General features: G+C 38.6%; 1 protein-coding gene across 1 annotated transcript in view; it reads right to left on the bottom strand.

Moving 5' to 3' along the window:
* The window catches only part of LAMA1 (laminin, alpha 1), an 86,419-nt gene extending 74,705 nt beyond the window's left edge, over positions 1 to 11,714 (bottom strand). Inside the window, exons 1-3 of the mRNA XM_010584835.1 lie at positions 11,546 to 11,714; positions 11,083 to 11,195; positions 1,994 to 2,236 (exon numbers count right to left, since the gene is read on the bottom strand). Of these exons, the coding sequence (XP_010583137.1) occupies positions 1,994 to 2,236; positions 11,083 to 11,195; positions 11,546 to 11,636 (447 nt within the window). The 5' untranslated portion in view covers positions 11,637 to 11,714. The remainder of the gene's footprint in view (positions 1 to 1,993; positions 2,237 to 11,082; positions 11,196 to 11,545) is intronic.
* Positions 11,715 to 21,450: the final 9,736 nt, after the last annotated feature.

Genomic DNA, 21,450 nt, shown 5'->3' with positions numbered 1-21,450 from the left:
AGAGGGATCTGGACAGGCTGGATCGATGGGACGAGGCCAATTGTATGAGGTTCAACAAGGCCAAGTGCCAGGTCCTACACTTGGGTCACAAAAACCCCGTGCAGCACTACAGGCTTGGGGAAGAATGGCTGGAAAGCTGCCTGGCAGAAAAAGACCTGGGAAGGCTGGTTGACAGCCAGCTGAATATGAGCCAGCAGTGTGCCCAGGTGGCCAAGAAGGCCAATGGCATCCTGGCCTGCATCAGAAATAGTGTGGCCAGCAGGAGCAGGGGAGTGATTGTTCCCCTGTATTCAGCACTGGTGAGGCCGCACCTCGAGTACTGTGTTCAGTTTTGGGCCCCTCACTGCAGGAAAGACATGGAGGTGCTGTAGTGTGTCCAGAGAAGGGCAACCAAGTTGGTGAAGGGTCTAGAGCACAAGTCTAACGAGGAGCAGCTGAAGGAACTGGGGTTGTTTGACCTGGAGGAAAGGAGGCTGAGGGGAGACATTATAGCTCTCTACAACTACCTGAAAGGGGGGTTGTAGTGAGGTGGGTGCTGGTCTCTTCTGTCAGGTGGCTGGTGATAGGATGATAGGAAATGGCCTCAAGTTGCAGCAGGGGAAGGTTTAGATTGGATATTGGGAAAAAATTCTTCACCAAAAGGGTTGTCAAGCATTGGAACAGGCTGCCCAGGGAAGTGGTTGAGTCACCATCCCTGGAGGTGTTAAAAAAACACGTAGATGTGGTGCTTAGGGACATGGTTTAGTGGTGGATGTGGCAGTGTTAGGTTTACAGTTGGACTCAATGATCTTAAAGGTCTTTTCCAACCTAAATGATTCTATAATTCTATGTAGTACACAGCAATTTAATTCTGTCCTTTTTTATGTTTCTATGTTACTACACTCAGAAAAAAAGCAATGTTCTGGATAGTGTCACCCAATTAATTCCATGTAGATCAGGAAAAATAAGTGAGAAAAAAAGTCACTAAACTGAATTCCTGGCATTCCTGGGTTTGGAGTTGTATGGCCCATCAGGTATCAGACATACATCAAAAGGGGCACTGTTTGTACAGAGTCAACCTAAGGGTCTTCTGGTTAATAGTGTAGAGAGACATGTTAGTTTTCTTTGTCTGTTCCATCTGATCTGTGGGGCATATGCCTATATCACTGCAATAAACATTTGATTAAAGTGAATGGGACTTGATGTTACTAAATTTCTTTTTTTTTTTCCTTGCTGAAACATAGTTTTAAGTTTATGTGAAAGTTTGACACACTTCAGCCCTTAGCTGCATACACTTCAGTCTTTTTTTAACCAAGAAATAAAAACATATCGGCTTCTATTAAGCTAAGAGTTACTAGCATTCTCCATGGAATAATGCTGCATTTATTATCATGCTCTTACATTATAGCATTCACAATAGAATAACCGCTGGTTTTAATGTATCATTTCATTATGTGGCTGCCTCTATGTAATAAATTACACAAGTACCATGAATAGAGTTTGTTAAAAGAAAGAACAATCAACAGTGAGTCTGTACAACTCATAGCTCTTTTAATTATGCTACATCCCTGAAACAATGCCAAGGCTTGTTTAGGAGTTCCAGCTGTGCTGAGCACTTCAACAGTGTTTGCAGCTTTATCTCACACAACCAGGTGTTCCTAATACAGGGGTTTTCTTTATTAAATGAAAAACCTGGCAAAACAGAGACTCTTTACAGTCTTTCAGGATAAAGCAACTAATAATTCACAGCTAATAGCTACCAACAAATTATGTGGTGAGAGAGAGAATAAAGAGTTTAGTAATAGGAATACATGGAGCCAAAGACATGTTTCATCCCAACATTTAAAAGTTTGCTATACTGGTACATGATGTAAAGATAGTATCGCTAAAGAAGAATAACAGATCATCTGGTAGTGCTGAGCAAGACCAACTCTGTAACTGTAATCCAAATGTTTTCAAATTGCTATCGGTCCATATTCTTAGTCACAAACCACAAGTGCAAAACCAAATATACCTCTCCATGTTCCAGGGGAACTAGTCTGGAATAATAGGAGGTGCAGATCACTTCATCATCTCTCTTGTAAGTTGGCGGCCCAATTCTTGGCGTAATATTATAACGAGTTAAACATTCGGTATCACTAATTGCATAGTACTGCCATGGTCTGAACTCTGTGCCATCTATGGAGCGTTCCAAAATCCAGTTTCCAGGTCGTGGAGCATTAGCAGCTTTGATGATGACATATGCAACTTGAAAGACCTAAAAAATGCAAGAAGAAAATTTTAACACTTCATTATGCTGTAAAAGACCACTAGAAGCCAAATGGGTAATTCAAATTTTAAAATCAGTATATGGTTTGCTTGGGGAGGGGATAAAATTTGGTACAGTGACTCTGGATACAATTTTTGCACAAACTTTTCACAAAAGGCCAGTCTAATCTTTTACTAAGATATATGTATCATTTTTCTGTCAAGACTCTAAACATTACAACAAAACATTTGCTTATGTGACTAAAAAAGACTAAATATATTTAGTGCATCATTCCATGTTAATGTAATAGCTGAAATCTCTATCTAAACTGTACATTTCAGGATTACTCAGGTATAACATTCTTTCTATGGGAAATGTGCTATTTAGCTTTTCTGAACCACTGAGGGTTTCAAAGAAGTGGTTTTGGGTTTTTTTTTTTTTTTTTTTCAAAACAGGTGCAGCCCAAACAACTCTTTGTTTCACATTTTAGCTGGGAGTTTAATCCTCTCAGTAATAGAATTTCTGATAAGCTTTTTATACCCTATATTAAAAATCTCTGCATTCCATTTTCATTCTGTGTTAAACTTATTTAAGCAGAAGACTGTTTACAGACACTGCTGAAAACACACAAAGACAAATAAGATGAATGTGACTAATATAAGCATAATCTTATTAAGATGTGTACTCTCTAAACTATGCAGGTATCGACTATTTTTTTTAACAATCCTGGGTCCAAAGTGAAATCCCCATCCACACAACAGCACTGTACAGCACTTCTCTGAGTAGGCAGAGCAGTAACTAAGTTTATATCACCTTTTAAATGACCTTGTCATGGCAGCTAGATAACCTGCACCGGCCCCCAACTACAGCATTAGATGCTAACACTGAAGTGCACTTACTGCAAAGCTACTGTCTTCTTCCTTATCGGATACCCATTACATCATTTCACTTAAAAAGGCTGTCTTTGCAAATTGATAAGACTTCTATATAGCAGTTTAATGTTTTACATGCACTATAGTATCAAGCCACATTTATATGAAAGAAAAATGCCATATTATTAAGCCATCTCAGAGGTATGTATTCTTACTTGAGCAGACTGCCTGGTCAGCTGGTATAATCATCATAATTCCTGTCTGAATGTGCAGTATTAATACTGTGTTGAGCTCCACTTCGGTCACAATCAGTTCTTTCAGACATTTTAAATTTAATTTTTTTTAGGTTTTTTTTTTTGCAACACAGATTAAAGCCAGAGCAAGAATAGCACTTGCCACAGAAGCAGATTTTTATTTTGTCAAATGGGGAAATAAACGCAGAGATAAATAGTAATGGCATTGCACATGCAATTCAGGAAACTACTTTTGAAGCAAAACATTCAAGTGAACAGAGCTTTGCTTACGAGATCTTGCAGACATGAGAAGGAAAAAAAATTGGTGATACTTATCTTCAAATGACTTACTGGATTTAATACCTTAAAAAAAGTCAAACAATCTCAGTTTTGACTAAAATCAGATATAACGTAAAACCATGATATTCACTTGGTCTGATTTTCTTTTCAGGCACCCCAGTTTTATCCTTTGAAACATTAAGCACATACAAACAGAATATTTCCAGTTGTTTCAATAAATATGAAAATTTACACAGAGTATTTTGCCTACTGACTTATAGGAATTTCAGCAAGCAGAAGTAAACAAAAAGAGAAGCCAGCTCACTGTTTAGTCACAGGCTTACCATCTTAGAAACAAAATTTCTCTGGGGTCTGTGAATCCTCTGATGTTCAGTACAACCTTAAGATTTGATCAAAGTTAAGTGAATACCAAGAATTATAAATCTGGCTTCCATGAAGAGAAAAGCCCCTTTTAAATAAAATTTACATCATGCCAACAAGCTCCAACTGAAAAAAAAAAAAATGCTAAAATACATGCATTTAAAGGGAAAAGAACAGAATTCAGGCAGACTCCAAGTCAAGCAACTGTATTCCCTCCATACAGCCTGGATTTCATTGATTCAGTTAGCAGTAGTTGAGTTATATACCTGTTTCATGCTGGGTTATGCACAAGCAGAATCTGGGGTATCATCATTTTGGTACCCCTAACCTGAAGACACTTGTATGTGACAAGAGTCATTTGTATGGGTATTTTTTCCACCACAGAAGAGAACTGCAGAAAACTATTAAAACTAGGGAAGCTTTATTGACTGACCTTAGGAACTGCTACGCACCTCCAAGTTCGTTTGAAGTCAATCATCTCTCTCAAATGCATAAGAGATGCAAGACTGGAACCCTAATTTTTTTTTGCAATGCCATGGTAGAAAATTTTCCTTAAAAACTCTTATATGTCTTTTATTTATTTATTTTTCCTCTCTGCTTGCTGCCATCAACTAAACTACTTCCCTACTTATTACACAGTTGGCTGAACAACAAATGATCTACTTTTGATTACACCAAGATTCTTTAAGAACCATTATAGTCTGCAGCTGATGTAGCTAGTTTTAAACCCAGTTCCAACTAGTAACAATGAGCTATCCTTCATCACAAACTAACTGCAGCCACTGCTGCAGAAATAAAAGATATTCACAAGAGTATGCAAGTTAAATTTATTTTAAATATTTAAGTTTCTTGGTGAGGGAGGAGTGAAGGGAAAAGCCAGTTAAAGAAAAGAAAATTTTCACAGCAACTGTGCACACATCCAATGCACAATTCAATAAATTAAATCTTTTCAAGTCAATGTTTTTCCAGAAAAACAGCAGCCAAGTTCGGTACTCAAGACATCTAGAGATTGATTTTTCCTGCATGCCTACAGTTCACCAACAGCTGCAATGAAGGTATTTGACACTATGAACCCAAAAGTGGCATTCAAAAAAAAAAAAAAATCAGTGAATGTTCTGTAAACATTTAAGTATGCACAGTGTAAAAAACCATTGCCGCCTTTTCCCCTGGATCCTCTCAATTCTCTTCCATTTACACACATAGACCGTAGGTACCCAAATCCACTTCATAGATAAATTCACACAATAATGAATATCAGCAACACCATGAAAATTTGTCAGTCCCTGAAATAATATAGGTTAAATATAGAAATGAAAGGATTTTGTATAAATGTACTTGCAGTTAAGAAGCCACAAGACAAGCTATCAGTAGGAGTTACATTCTCAGGAATTATGTTCCCAAGCAAGGGAATCAGGCTGGAGGAAGGGATGAAGGTGTTCCCAGCATTTGCAGATGAAGATGTTTTAAGGAATATCAGCAGGTAGGGTTTTCGCATACCTCATATCCCACAGTCTCTGCAACCCAAAATGGGTCTGAACCAGGAACTCCATGTAATGCAAGCTGATTTTCCAACATCCTTAGAACACTTGTTTACAGATTTTTTACTTTTGTAAGTTCTTCAGGTTTGAACATCACCGAAGGCAGTTTCTTACCACTTTCCACATCCATTCAGTGTCCCCCAACCAGCCATGTAATAAACTTGAGCTGTGTGGCAAGAGCTAATGATTTGTACACTTTAATTTGACTGTATAGCTTTCCCAGAACTCATTTCCATATTGAGCTACAAAGGTAAAAAGGGCAAGCCAAAGCAAGTTAGCAATTCCCAAACAGACATAGATTAAAAGTGTCATTTTACAGGCATTTCAATCCTGATTGTAAAGACCAGCGAAATAAACTTGTACTGAAGAACATCTTCACAGCAGCAATACCAACATAACAAGTCCCTTCTGCTTTATTTAGCCTAACAACCTTGTTTCCCTGAATGCAGATCCAGCAACACCAAGTGCATTATTCCTGAAACAGATTTATAAAAATGAACCCTTCTCCCTATTCATCAGGAAAATTTGTTTTTTTTTTTTTTTTTTTTTTTGCTCAAGACTATAAACTCAGCCAGCAGTGGCCACGCAGCAGATGCTAGCCAAAAGTCCCCATTTCCAAGGGCATAGTCAGTGCTCTACAGCCCACACAGATACATGCTCTGGCAAGCACAGTTTTCCTGGTAGTCTTTTTGGATAAAGACTCCCAGTTATACTTTTCAATTTACACAAATGGAGACAACAATAAGGGAAGATTCTGTCTTTTCATATGTATGAATATTTGAGCCTCAGGCTCCAAAAGTGAAAAGTTAAAGGGAAAGATGAGGCCCAACACTTTTTTTTTTCCTCTAAATTTCAGAAATGTTTAACGTATTAAGAATAGAAGTACCGACTCCTACTTCAAAATCTGCACCCCAATTCAAATGCAAACTCTACCTGACCTCGAAAATACCTGAAAGATATTATTTTAGGACCTCAGGATCACTTTCGGTGTCCTATTGCATACCTTACTGAAATCACACTGGCATAATGTAAACCATATAAGCAAAATGAACAAGCCTGGAGGAATGCAAGGCTCTTGGTAGACTGGTTCCTCCTAGTTTTATAAATTCAGCTATATCTTTCCCTCAGGATGAGTACAGAGGGAGAATCTAAAAAACAGCTAAGTATGTTTTTCAAAATGGCATGACAAGTTCTGTGGTGAAAATGTTTATTACAACTAACATTACTCCGCATTTTAAAAGAAACTGCAGAATCCATTCTCTGTTCAATGCTGTCAACACATATAAACCTGGTTACCAGAAAAGCCTCTCAGATTTTGTTTTACTGTCCAAAAAGTCTAAAATTAATCTGTGTAAACTTTCAAAGAGTAGAAGACTACATGAACAGATATTCTGAGTATCAGCCTGTATTGTTCACGGAAATGTCTTTTTAAGGAATAAAGATGGCTTCAGGCTCTTAGAGACAGTGAGGCCTAGCAATTTCTCCTGACATTTTGCTTTGAGGAGTCTGTGTTGTTAGAAGTGCAAAACAAACTAAATCCAGTAGAATTTCTAGTCTCCTGAATTATCTTTTCTTTAAGATTTTGATTCATTATGTGCAACCATTGTTGTGGAATAGAAGAAAAATTAATTTTACTCAAGAAGTGTATTGCAAGAATGTACAGATGAGCACCCTGAATCTTGCATCATCACTTCTACAAAGCTACAAAAGGCTGTTAAGGAAGCTTGCCACATACAATAAATTAGCATTGGTCCAGTGAAATCAACAGAATAACATCCTTTTACATCAGCAAAGCATTTGTCCACACAGAAATCTCTTCTTGCCAAACGATTTCAAAATAAAAGCTCTGTACAAATCATATTATAATATTTACATTCTTTTTTACTTTCTAATAGCAGAAATTACAAATTACTCTTACATCAGCCTCTGAGTGCTAATCCAGTACTCATGAAATATTCATGAGCTACAACTTAATCAGAGGTGGAGATGTTTTCTCAACTTGATGCTATGGGTCTTCAAAGAACAACTGGTCTTGCTTTACAATTCAAGAACTTTTTGATATACAAACTTGTGCCTTTCTGCTATACCTAGTACAAAGTACCCTCAAATGCCTTTAAAAGCCTGAAGCATTGAAGCATGGTAATAAAACTGAGAAAAGTATTCTTCATTTAATGGTATGACAGAGAAATATTTTACAGCTAGCCTGAGCACACTGCTGACATCTATAATAGTCAGCATTTATTTTAATTCATTATAATTTCACAAAGTAGCTGTCCAGAGGAGTCAAACTCAGGTAAAAATGTTGGTTTTATCTAAAACTGCTGCTGCACATTTTGTTTCTGTAGAATTGCCAGTGTAGGAAGTGCAAGGTCATAAATCAAATCTTGGTATCTTGTACATCAATACTACACCTCATTGCTAAACTACTCTTTCCCCAGTTCTAAATCTTTGCCATACATTTAGGGGCGGGGAGGGGGAAGACTATCATACATCTGGGTCCCAGAAAGGCTGAAGGGCACACCAGAATACATGTACCTAGTTGTTATGATCCATGTGAGCTAAAAAAAAAATTGTGATGTACCCACTGGCTACCCTTACAAAATGCTTAGCATTAGTTAAAAATAGCACAGACTCTGCAAAGGAGAAAGATCAAACCAGCAATTTCAGTACTAATTTTACCAGCCTGCCCTCTTTTCTTAATGAGATTCCACCAAACTGCTCTTTGGTCCAGCTGTCTTTAGACTAAGTAAATCTAAGTGCAAGGTAGAATATTAGCTGAAAGAATATCCTCTGCTCCCTTTAACTTTGAGCCAAGAGATGAATACAGCCAAATACAGGACACAGGACAAAGACTGTGGCCAGAAATTCACCTAGGGTAAATTGGAGTAGAGGCAGTTTTCATCAGCTAAAGGAATCTTCCCTATATTTGCCAACCAAGGCTATGTCCCAGCACTCACCAACCTGACTGCTGGATTGTATCTCTAAACTGTACATTGCTAACAATCCCAAGAAACAACCCATTCTTCTTACTGCTAGAACTTCCGGTAATTACTCAAAAAACATAATAGTGACCAGGTGGTTATTTTTTACATCACAAAAGGGTATGAATATATTCCATGTTCTGGCAAGGAAAGTTTAAGGACATACTTACTTTAATACACTACTTGACAGATTTAATGCACAAAGCTTGAAATGTAGAAAAAAGTACCAATGCTAAAGATACACTGCAACACATATAGTTGCAGATAATGACTTTCAGGAATACTTTTAAAGGTCCTAGAAGAGTATTTTAACCCATTCTCAAGGAAACTTATGAAGTAAACAGTTACTAAAATCACTAAGGTCCTTCATATGGCTTTCTTTTGTGTTTTCTTTACTTGTGCTGACTCACTTGAAGTAAGCACACCAAGTCAGCTCTAATAAGTCATTGACTTCAAGCAATCTCTATTAACCAAATCCTTTCTCACAGAGCAGTAATTTACATTCAGTTTGCATAGCCCTAGATGCCTTCTCTCTCTCTCTCAAACTCTAAGGAAAACACAGAAGAAAGGCCCCTTGGGGGAAACTTTTCAAATCGAATTAGTGAAACTGAGCGTGGGTCAGGAGAGGAAAGATATGTATTTGGTGAAGCATCAACAGCACTAAGGCTGGAGAATAAAGATTTAGAGTGCAGCTCAACTGGTCTGTTTCCAAAGTGAAAGTGTTCTAGGATGATAGAAACTACAGCATTCCCTCCTCCATTTTTCCTTCCTGTTTGTCCATTTACAAACCAAACACAAAGTCAACTCTTCAAACAACAAGAAAGTCCTATCCAAACCTTCTGTCACTGACAAAAGATACCCTGTGATTATGTTCCTAACAGTTCTGCTTTCTAATTAAAGAGCAAACTAGGCACTTGTTTAACCGATGCTTCATTTTAAAATACCAAAGTTAAACCTTCTGTTTTAATCTTTAAAATAATTTTCAAGCAGGGTCTAGAGATCTTGCAAAAGCTTATTACCAACTGTACACCTCAAGTATGCATTTCTTAGTTAGCAACAAAGCTTCTTCCAGAATTTGGAAGTATCCCCATATTAGTAATGGATTGTTGAGCTATGATTTTCAAACAATTAAACAGGCCAACGCATAGAGCTGTTCAAAGCAAAACAACAAGAAAAAGCCAAGAAAAACAGATTTTCTTCAGAAATGATTTTGTCTTTTTTTGGAGCAGGGTAGGAGATTTCTGATTCTTCCATGTCTAACAGACAAATGAATAAATTAGCAAATGCTCTGTACAGTTCAGCAGGCTCCTGTCTAAGAATGATGAATCCCTCCAAGCTTTGCTGTAAAGTGCCAAAACAGAGGAACCAACTTCTGCCCAGACAGTTCCAGCCTCCCCAGGGTCAGAAATCACTGTTTTAGAGATACAATCCCTAACTCTTCAGAACAGCTGACAGCAAAAGTTCATACAAGATATAATACAGAACATTTCTTCCCAGTGTTCGTTCCAACAAGATGGTGATCAGAATCAGTCAGAAGATAAGCACGGAAAGTGGCAAATCAACTTTTCTTTCAGCAACACTAACTTTGCCCAATTTTATGCATGTTTTGCTTTCTAGTCCTGAAGGATATCCCTCAACTGAGGAAAGTCTGTTTTTCCAGGATTCTGGAGATCCTGCAAGTGAACTTTCTGACATTTTACACTTCATTCTGACCATTATGTTGCATTAACAGGTTTACATATTTAATGTAAATATGCAAAAATACTGAGAAATTTAAACAGAAGAGTTTAACTTGAGATCTACTGTGAGATAATTGATGTGAATACAGTAACCCTCCAGTCACTTACCTTTCTCTCCTCCTCTGAAACTCAGTATCTGAATTACAATACCTATGGATCAAAAGAGTTCATATTTGGAAGTATATTGTGCTCTGTTTTCTTACAGTAAATGTCAAATGTTTCTACCATGTCCTACTCCAAATCATTTACTCTTTTACTAAGAAACCGTACAATGATCAAGTGGCAGGCTGATAGCTATAGTTAATAAAAAGAAACAGATGCATCCTCACATAAAATCTGCACTTTTGACAATACCCTGAAAACACTGTTGGCTGCTTGAAAATAAGTCTTTGATAACCCAGACTTCAAGTAACTTGCATGAAACCAAAGGTGGAAGAAAATAATATCAGAGGACTGCTGGGGAAAAGACAGCAGGGTCAGGCAGAAGAATGTTACCAAGACAGAAGGACTGCCTGTGTAAACACTCTCATCCACACATATACAATTGTTTCTGTACCATGAATTACAACAACCTGTGACCTATATGCTTACAAACAAAGTCACTTCCACTCCAGTGTGACAGAAATGAAGTCTCCAAGATGCTCTAGAAAAATAATTGAAAAACACATCTGTTTAAAATCAGTTCATATCAGCTTTAACTATCCATGTTTAACTATGCACTACTAAACGGTTAACTGCTAAATATCCTACCATCTAAACACAGAAGAACTGAAATCAGTTGCATTGGCTTATATCCTACATACAATAAATGACTCGCCTAAATGTTACTCACCTGCCTTAAATCCAAGGTGATGGTGACCCAGTGGTATTGCCTTCCATTCTGAATGCTGGGACTTTGCCACCAGTTATTGGTACCATCGATTGCACTGGAAATTGGGTGCTGCTCTGTTTTAAAGCAAAAAATTAAATATCTCTTGAAAATATATTGCATTGCATTTTCTCTGACCCAGCACATTTATTTCATGCTGAGCACAATTTCTTCCTGTCATAAAGAAGTAAAAGCTGAAATCTGCCCCCAGTCAAAAAGGCTGTCAGTGGACTTTGTGGTGCTTAATGGTGATTTAAGGTGCTCACACTTTGTCAGCCCTTTGCTCAAAGATAGTTTCACTTATGTAGTCGAGAAACTAAAAGCAAAAAGTATTTGACCCCAATACACCCTGTATTTATGGGGAAGGGTCAAAAAGAATGACGCAAACCCATGAAACAAACAAACAAAAAAACCACATGAAACATGCCTTTGGGATTAGCACTGTGGTGATCGCAGACACGGCACTGGGCATTGCGCAGGGGCCGTCCTGGGACATGCTCCACCAGTTTGCAGAACATCTCTGGTCCCTTCTCCCCACAGGTGGCATTGGTGGAGATGTGAGCGTTGCTAGCCAGGTTCAAAATGGCAGGGAACAGGCCTTGAAAGAAACACATCATAAGGCAAGAAAACCACAGATGTGGGTATAAGACAAGTCTCTAAACATACAAGGTTTCATTACAAGCTTCTAGCTTAGAGTCAAAGATACAGGAAAATACAATGAAAACAATTTATTTTGTGAAAAGATTACCACACTGACACCAGCACATAGCCCTGGGGCACCGCAGCACTGCCTGTCCCTGCCCACTGCCTAGGGCTCCCCCAACCCTGCCCACAGCCCCATTTCAGCCCCCACAGGGCCATCAGCCCCTGCCCAAGCAACACCGCAGCAGGCCCAGTCTCCAGCTCACCACAGCCCTGCCCTACCCAGCCATGAGGCCCATCAAGCTGGGCCCACCCACAGGTCCATGTCCTGGCCCAACCTCAGCCTGTCCCCAGGGAGGTGCCCAATACCCAGGGCTGGGGCTGCCCCAGTGGCCCTGGCTGGGGCAGTGGGACAGGGCCTGGCTGCCAGGACCTGCCCTGACAGACCCCACAGGGAGCCCCCATGGCCCTCAAGGAGCCCCTGGCCCTTGTGGCACCCTGACCACAATAACCCAGTTATTTCACTCCACCTTTGGAAGTTTTATTGCTGAGGAACACAAGAGTTAGTAAACTCTTCCAGATTCTAAAACTTCTCTTCACATTGTGAATTGATCAAAACCAGGAGGACGACTGGCCCACTGCCAAAAGAGAGGAGGAACTGTACTGCACGCACGCAGCTGGTGTGGAAAATGGCGTTTAACAGGAGCTCTCTGCAGCAGCAATGCCACCACCCTGACAACATGCTCCAAGCTCACAAGTTTTAAGGACTGCTTTCAAGGACTTCAGACCTTTGCTCCGAGCTTTTCTGCAGTCTGTGTAAAGTCTAAGGGATATTTTGCTTGCCACTTATTAATCTTTACACAAACACTTTACCATATTTTTAAATGGTGGTATTCTTGTGCACTAGAATAATGAAACAACAGACTAAGCGTTTCAAGATTACTGCTACTGAACCAGGAATCCTTAGTATTTTCTAAAAGGAGTAAAGTTTTACTTTGGCTTGAAGGCTACTAATAAAATTTTAAATACTGCATGGGACAGAAAGAAGTTAGGCACAGCTCCTCAGGAGCCTTGTTACCAGTTTGCAGCCTTCCCTCCTGAGCTATAAAGCTTTTATTTCTTGCATGGTTATAGTATAACAGATATACTCCATTTCCACTCAGAAGCAACTCTGAAAAAGAAAAACCGTTTCGGAAGAAAGAATCCTGTCTTTAGAGATTAAACACAATGGGCTGAAATCTAAGATAGAGCCTTAGTATGGCATATTAACAGTGCCTCAAGAATTGCTACTGCTGCAATAGTGAGGTATTAAAATCACATTTTTCTTCTGTCATAAGGAATTCTGAAAACAACAAAAAAATCCAGTCATATTTGTGAAAATACATACCTTTTTCACTAGTAAAATTATATGAATTCCTTTTACTTCATTAATCTACAACATACATCAGAAGGATTGTAATATTAATATTACAATATTAATATTATAATATTAATATTTTCTTAGCTCTCCATCTCAACAAGGCAACATTAAATATTCTTTAAAGTGTCTTTGTCTGCCCAGTAATTGCATTACCCTGGAAAGCCTCAAGAAAAGTTCTAGTGCTATTTAAACCTTGAGTTCAGCTACTGAAAATGTGACTAAATACTAACCCTCTGCACCACAGTATGAATAATAAACTGTGTTTTCAATTGTGCTGTACTCAAAACTTAACAGGAAGGAGACAGAGCTTTTTATTTTTTTCAATCCTGACTTCATTTAAGTTAAATCCAGACTAGGTCAGACACCTTGTTCTCATTATAACTAAATCTAATGCCAACAAGGATGCTGAAGACATCCTATTGACCACTTTGGTGAGGCTATTCTGTGAGTAACATGCTTTCTGCAGTCTTCTCTCACCTCATGCAGTATGGGTGCAGTATTACTCCAGACCTAAAGTTGAAGGCAAAGCAGAAATGCTGCCCTCCATTTTCCTACTGGACATGAAAGCTCTGTGGTGGAAGAGGGTATCCTCGTTTCCATTACTCTCCAATGATATAAAGTCTTCTGTATTCAGTATTCATCACTGTTCACATAGGCATCTGTCTGCCGGTCTTCAAAAGCTATCCATTACTTCCCAGGTCATTCATTACCTTCACTCAAGTTACACAGTAGTCATGCCATTTCTTTCCAGGGTTGTTAGTGACATAATTTGCCTACAGTGCAGTCAACAGACTTGTGCCAAAGGAATAGCAAAGGTCTGAAGAAAAAGTGCTGATGGCAAATGCTGTGCTGGCCAAGCTTTGTTCCAAAACCCCAAGCTCAAGTCACCATAGCATTCACCCTGGACTCAGCCCTTTCGTCTGCTCATCATCGAGCATCTCACTGATTTCTAGTAAATTTGCTGATTGATAATGAAATGAATAATGATATGATAACATAAAGGTCTCGTGATGAGTTTTCTGGGTCCCACAGAGATAAGAAGAAAGAACATTTCAATCCAACTGAGTTGCACTGGAGTTTTGCCCCAGGATCCAAATAAAAAGCAAGAAGTTGTTAGCTTCATCCTGCAAGGTACTGCATCTCTTCAAATCCTAGGTGACTACATTTGCCTCCACTTCGCTTTAACACAATCAAATTTTAAGGCAACCTGCAGAGATGTGGCCACTGATTTCAGTGGAGACTGATATTAGTGTAGGAGCTGATTTTTTAAGAAACAATAAGTATCTGCAATAAACAAAATGGAAGAAAAGAGGTAAATTTAATGAGCTGCATCTTTACAGAACATTGTTCCTCTTCAGTCATTCAGAATGTTCTTAAGAAAAAACTTTTCCTAAGAAAATCTAGGTACTCAGAATTGTGAGTTCAAGAGCCCTTAGATGCTCCTCTGATCAAAAAAACCCCAAAAAAACCAAAAACAACAAAAAAAACATATACACAAAAAAACTGCAAAGGTAAGAATAAAATCCATCTGGTAAAATATATTTTTATCTCTCTTAGGAAGAGGTAGGTATGACAAAGATTAGCAACCACAGAATCATCACTTAAATGAGCCATTTACAGATAAATATGTGACTGTCATCATACCCTGCTATAAAATCCAAGCGGCCACAACAGACTTAAAACTCTGGCAGAAGATACCACATATCATTAAACTGAAGTTTTAGCAAATGATACTTGCATTCTTAAAGACATTGATGTAACTTTTACAGTTTGCTATCTAAAGTCCAGCACAAATGATCGATTAAATTGGATTTATCATACTTATTCCCACTAGAAAGGAAGGCAAGTGCTACATACAAAATCCTCACTGTTTCACTGCTCAGCTATCAGGTTCCATTATCACATTAGACAATCATAGCTTTGAACGAGGCTTGAGAGATCTCCATATGACTCTGTACAGAGTTCAGTAGTAGACTTCTCTGCTTGCTAATCTAGTTTGGTTGACTATATTCTATTTGTTAAAATACCTTGCAGCCAACTTTGCACATAAGTACTTGCTACTTCATCTTTCCACCATTGAACCCACCTCTGTTTGGGAACTACTGTTCAGTGTTTTGCAAGAGACTGTGGTGGTCCTGAGAAAAGCTAGCAGAATTTTTAAATTTAACTCATTTTTCTAACTGCTGGCCAGCTCTTTTCATGGTAAGGTAAACTCTAACTTGATTTTTTCCAGCTACTCAGCTGCCCATTTGCCCCAAACCAGAGATTCACACACCACCCAATACCAGTAAATGAATAGTGTATACATGCAAATTTGACCTTAAAAAAGAATAACAACCAGTTCACTACAGCTCAGCCCAGAAGTGGAGCACAATGTTTTCATTAGATGTTCAAGCAAGTTGCTCTCATTTGTAAGGACTTGGTTTTAGCCAGATGCATGACAAACTCACTACAGGAAAAATGAAAACCTGAGTGGGTACTGTCAGAATTATGTCATTCAGTCCTTTCCTAAGGGGCAAAATGCTCCAAGCTCACAAAAAGCAGAGGGAATCAAATCCCTAATAAGGTGATCTGCAATGTGGATATGGCAGAATTTGTCACATTCACACTCTACAGTGTTCAATTCCTGAAGAAATCACAAGAAGGAAGAATTCAAAGGTTAGACGGATTTGGTGTATGTATAGCTCAGCAGGCAGACCTTGTGGTGAAGGACATAGCATTAATGTTTTACCAAAAGTCAGGGAAAAGGCTCATTCATAATGAAGCCAGTTGTAATGTATGTGAATGATGAACAGGTGGTCAGCATGCAGTATGCCAGGCAAAAGACAGACAGGCAAAGAGCTTTTAGGTAGACGAGGCAGTCAACTTCTATTTTATGTGCTTCAATGTGCCTATCAACTCTAATCCTTCAGAATGAATGCAGACAGTTGGAGCATGCAGCTTATTGGGTCAGATTCAAAGTGCTGAGAATTCACACAAAGTCATCACGGATTGAGATACATCACTGCATAAGTAAAAGATGTCTGCAACCAGGAGAGCCATCCCTCTATTGTAAAGTTTATGGCTGATCGTATGGCCTACACTTCTTTGGGAATTATTCCACCTGAAACCAGGGTCTAGATAAGTCTTCACAAGCTCCTTCTTGGAGATACAAGTACCACCATCTTCCCTAGAGGCTCAATTTAATTCTTTGTGGTTTTATAAGTTTTGATTTTTGACTAATAAACACCCCTGAAGTTTTCACCAAGAATTCCAAGGATTTGGGATACTTCCAGGGTTCTGGGGCAACTCCAACTTTGACCAATGCACATCTGTTGATACATTCTAAATACACCTGATTTATTGCACATGATCAATTCCATAGCATTTGCACAGTGGATCTGACATATCCTGGACTAGTTGAACATTTTGTCTAGCTTAGATAGCCTGTCCGTGTACAGAAGCATCAGTGCACTCCAAAGACATTACACTTACTCTACATGCTCAGACCACACAGCACATACACATCACTAATGGAAATATGGAAACCACATGCAGTTGTGTGCCACTTATCAAAGGCCTTTTAGACATATTTATTCCCTTCCTTATCTTTAAAAAGTATTCTCAGTTTAGGACACTTGGCTGCATTCTGTACAGCTAGACCTAAATGAAACCCCAATTCCATTCCCAATTAATTACTTTTTCACTCAGGAAATTAATAGTATTTCATCACTGTCCTGTTTCAGGTGGAAGGAAAGTAGATTTGTGCATTTTGGCAAAATCCGTGTATTGTCTGTGGTTTTGACCATGTTTGACTGTATGGATTCTCACAACGTGACTAACAGTGTGAAACTACTTCTTCACCTTTTACAGATGGCATGTGGAAAACAGGAGACATCCCCAGAATACCAATCTTCCTAGCAGGGGCATTGATGATTGAATTAATTTCTTTTACAAACACACTTGTACAAACAACAGGATACAGAGTTCTGCTTTACATAGGCTTCACTATGTCAGCAAGTGTGTTCAATAAGCACAATAAGTATGGTAACATTTTTTGGTATCCTGATCAACACAGTGAGGATGGCAAAACTTCTTACAGGAAGGCCACATTTAAGACAGCTTCCCTGTGAACCCGGATTCATTAATCTGTCTGATATCACCTGAAAGCTGGATAAATTAGGGATGTGTCTGTTGGGTTGGGTTTGGGGGGGTGTTTTGTTTGGGGTTTGAGGGGAGAGGGGGTGGGTTTTTTAAGAACTGAGTCCTGAAGGTAACAATGTTTTCTGGGTTGTTCATCAGTGTATACAATGAAGACTCCCAACTAGACTTCAGTAAGCACTTCTACTGAGGCATTCAGTGAAGCAACAGCCTGATTTTTCCCCAGTATTTTGGCTTTTTTGTGCTGAGCGTAATACAGCAGTAATTTGCAAGTGAACAAAGTAGATGCAACTTAAAAAACATAAAGACCTGATGTGTGCAGTAACAATGAGCTTCTTAATGTGTCATTTCTCAGAACACAAATACTTGAAGGGGTCTAATCTCATTTGCAAGTTGCATTTTTAAAAATGTTAAGGCAGTCAGCGGTTCATAAAAGCAGGCAATGCTGAAGTTTGCTCACAAGCAATAGATTCTCCATTTACTGAAAACATTTACAGAGGACACAGTGACAGTTGTTCAGAATACTTTGATGCACTTCAGGAAAACACAAAGGGCTAAGGACAAAATGTAATAAAATGTCACAGAGTATTAGAATGTATAAAATATGTAATAGTATTACACTGCAGAAGTTGAGGTCACATTCTTCATAACATTCTCAGACAGTTTTCAATAGCACAGATTTGTTTTAGTTGTTCTGTCTTATTCAAGTTTTGGATTAAATGAGTTTACTAAATAAAAGCCCTGGAACTATCGGGCTTGGGTTCAGATTCCTTGCCCACTCAACAGATTTATCCTCTTTATATTTTACCAGCAAATGTTCCTAGCTTAACCTTTTCTATACACTTTCATCAGAACCCTATCCTGTAATCACAATGAAAATCCAGGCTGATTTCCCCAAAATAAATAGGCTGAAATCATTAGCTTCTAACAACAGGAATTAAGGCACTAATTCCCTGTTCTTAAAGTCAGCAAGAAATCTGGGGTATAACACTCAACCTGCCTTATAATCCACTTTGTGGAGACGTTGCCTAAAAATATGCATTAGCTGCAACCTCGACCCACTTGAAAAGCTGAAAGCTTCACTACAACTTACACAATAGGCTTAGGTAGCAAGCCACTAGTAAGAAATTATTTTGAAAACTGATCATTTTTCTGTAGCCCTAGAGAGAAGAATTTCTCCTAGCACAACACAAAGTTTAGAGGAGCTAACGAAGGGGTATGGCTTTATTAGCAGAACCTCTGCAAAATTTAATTTGCAATGTTTAGATTAAACTACTTCAGATTAAAACAAAACCTCACCACCATAATAGACCACCATCTTCTCCTAAAACCTGTTCTCTATTTCTTCTCATACTGTAGAGCAAAGCTGACTGATGTGTCAATCAGAAATACTAGCTGGGGAAGATTACATTTATTTAATTCAATCAGTTTTCAATATAAGAACATACTAAGTTTCTCTGTTCAAGAGCTTCCAATGAGGGATACTCCTCAACATCTCTGACAAGTCTACTCTAGGGCTTTATCACTTTAAAAGTTACAAATCTTTAGTCCTCTTTGCTGCATTCATTATCTTTCATGATCTTGATTACAGCTTTTGCTTACCTGAAAGGCTGTTACCACTCCCCCTTTTCTCTTTTCCAGACTACATAAAAAATCCTTTCAATCTTCCCAAAGTCAATTTTCTAAACCTGTTATCCTCCTGAATTCTTGGTAGTTTGCACCTCTCCAACAGTGGGGCTCCTCAGACCTCATCACCAACTGGAGTAGAATAATTTCTTAAATTCTTGACAGTTTTATTAACACATGCAAGAATAAGTTTTGCTTTCTTTTCAAGGCACTACAGTTTGGTTTGCATTGCAGTCTAAGGTAAATAAAAGATCCTTTTATGTTGTACTGCAGCCTGGTCAGTCATGAAAGAGAAGTATGCATACTCCACATCAGGCCCTGGGATGAGATCAGGTTATCTGTAAAACAAATTACTTCGCAGCCATTTGCTGAACACTCACAAACACTTGCTTTCAGAACAATCTGCTGATTATTTTACAGCTCCGATTCTGTCAAGCTTTTGCAAATCACACTTAAAACAATCCAACTGGAGCACCAGAAGAAAGAACAAGGAAAAATCCATCACAGCAGTTACTGTGACCAAAAACATTCAGCTTGAACCCTGCAAGCTGTTAGAGCACAAACAAGCTACGGAAGACCAAACCTTGCCCCTTCCTCTGGCCAAATGGCAAAGGGCTTCTCTGCCAAACATTTTCTGCTGTTGCTTACGGGCATTCAGCATTGATGAGAGCCTTAATGGAGACAGGATACTGCAGCAACAGGCATTTACCTACTGTGGTCTGCCTTGGGCTAGATGATGTGCTAATTAGCATTCAGTGCTCAGAAATATATTGGAAAGAAGTATAACACTGAAAATTAATAAAGATGCATTCTGTCAAATTCAGACTGCAAACACGGAAGGCAAAAGTTTGCTCACTCAAGAATGAACATCAACTGTACTATTCTCCCCCCACTGGTTTCCTCCATATAGTTAGTGAAGATTAAAGAGCATGAGTCTGGCATAAGTTCCACATCTTCCTTAAAATTCTCAAACACCAGTATACAGCCAGGTTGATGGCCAGAATGTAGCAGAGAATTTGGAAAACGCAAAATGGTTTTTTTTTTTTTCCAAAAAAAAAGGCAGAAAACCTGAACCCTAATAAAATTTCAGATTTCAAAGTGTAAAAAGCATGCTAAATATAAAAGGCAGTGGAAAAGTAAGGTAAAGAAAGAGAGAGGAAGGCATTGCAATTAAGTCTTAATTGCAAGATGTTAAATTTCCCAATATGCCATATTGGAAGGATAGAGAGTTAAAATTAGGGAATTACCAAACTCACTGAAAAACATCTTGATATAGAGAACGAACTGCTAATTGCTTAATGATTGTCTCTCTGTAACTTTACATACCAAAGACTAGTGCTCATCAAGGATTAAGCCTGTCAGAGACTGGTACTTGGGAGTGATGAGCAAGAAGGAACCATGAACAATCACAAAACTTAATTAAATGTTTGATAAATTTACGATCTTGTCAAGAAGGCTCAAGTAGAGGCCTTGCTTGAATAGATAGGGCCAGAAAAGATAAGAACTCCTGCCTTTGTTCTCATCCTTGTAGATAATTTAGCTTAAACTAACCATATGGTTTTTACACCACTACTGAGAACTTAGATAAGAACACTAACGAGCAGTGATGTATTAAAACATGTAAAAGACCATACTGCACAGAATCACCCGAGAAGGGTCAAATAGCGGACGAGTGAGGAAGACTATGGAAGACCACCGGAGGACTCCTGAAGACCACCAGAGACCTTCAATGCGCCTGCGTAAAGGACATTTGCATATGCTAATAGTTTCCCGGAAAACTAATGAATATGTATAACATTTCTCGGAAATCTAGTGAATATGTATATAGAACATGTATTTAACCTGCACAATTAGACCTGACGGTGTGCACGATAGGTGGAGCGATCCCCCGTGCATCCAGCGCTGCCAATAAAGAATACCTACTTAATAGTTAATCAAACTATTGAGTCAATTTCTTTGAATCAATCTATAACAAAGAAAGCCCAGACTTCCATATTAAATGTTTAGAAAAAAGAAGGCCAAGCAATACTAATACATCTGCACAAGAAACTGAAGCTTGTCACCTCTGTTAGTTACACAGCAACTAACATTTTCTTACACAAGCTATTGAGGTTTTTAACAACACAGATGGGTTAGACACTAGTTTAGACTGAATACTAACACTAAAACAATATCCTTTAGATTATGAAGCCAAGCATTAACAAGTTAGGTAATGCAAACTTTACAGTGTTCCACCTTCTGCATCCCTCTCATGGTCACAGCTTGCAAACACAGATGTAGACCATATAGAGACTATGTCACAACACATGTACTCAGACTGGAAGTAGAGAGCGTAAGGATGCAAACACATGGGTCAATGTGCAAATTCTTAACACTGAAGGAGTTTGCGCAACTGATTTTCAGTCCCATCCAGAGATTTCTACAAATGAGCAACCTTGTTTCTCAAAGGAGTGCACATCACCCTTGATAGCCTTCAGTTGAATGTTTTGAGATAATAGAAAAAC

Source organism: Haliaeetus leucocephalus, unplaced genomic scaffold, assembly GCF_000737465.1.
Source record: "Haliaeetus leucocephalus isolate CR32 unplaced genomic scaffold, Haliaeetus_leucocephalus-4.0 Scaffold1007, whole genome shotgun sequence".
Lineage (NCBI taxonomy): Eukaryota > Metazoa > Chordata > Aves > Accipitriformes > Accipitridae > Haliaeetus > Haliaeetus leucocephalus.
Note: the sequence above shows the minus strand (reverse complement) of the source record. Positions and strands in the feature narration are given on the sequence as shown.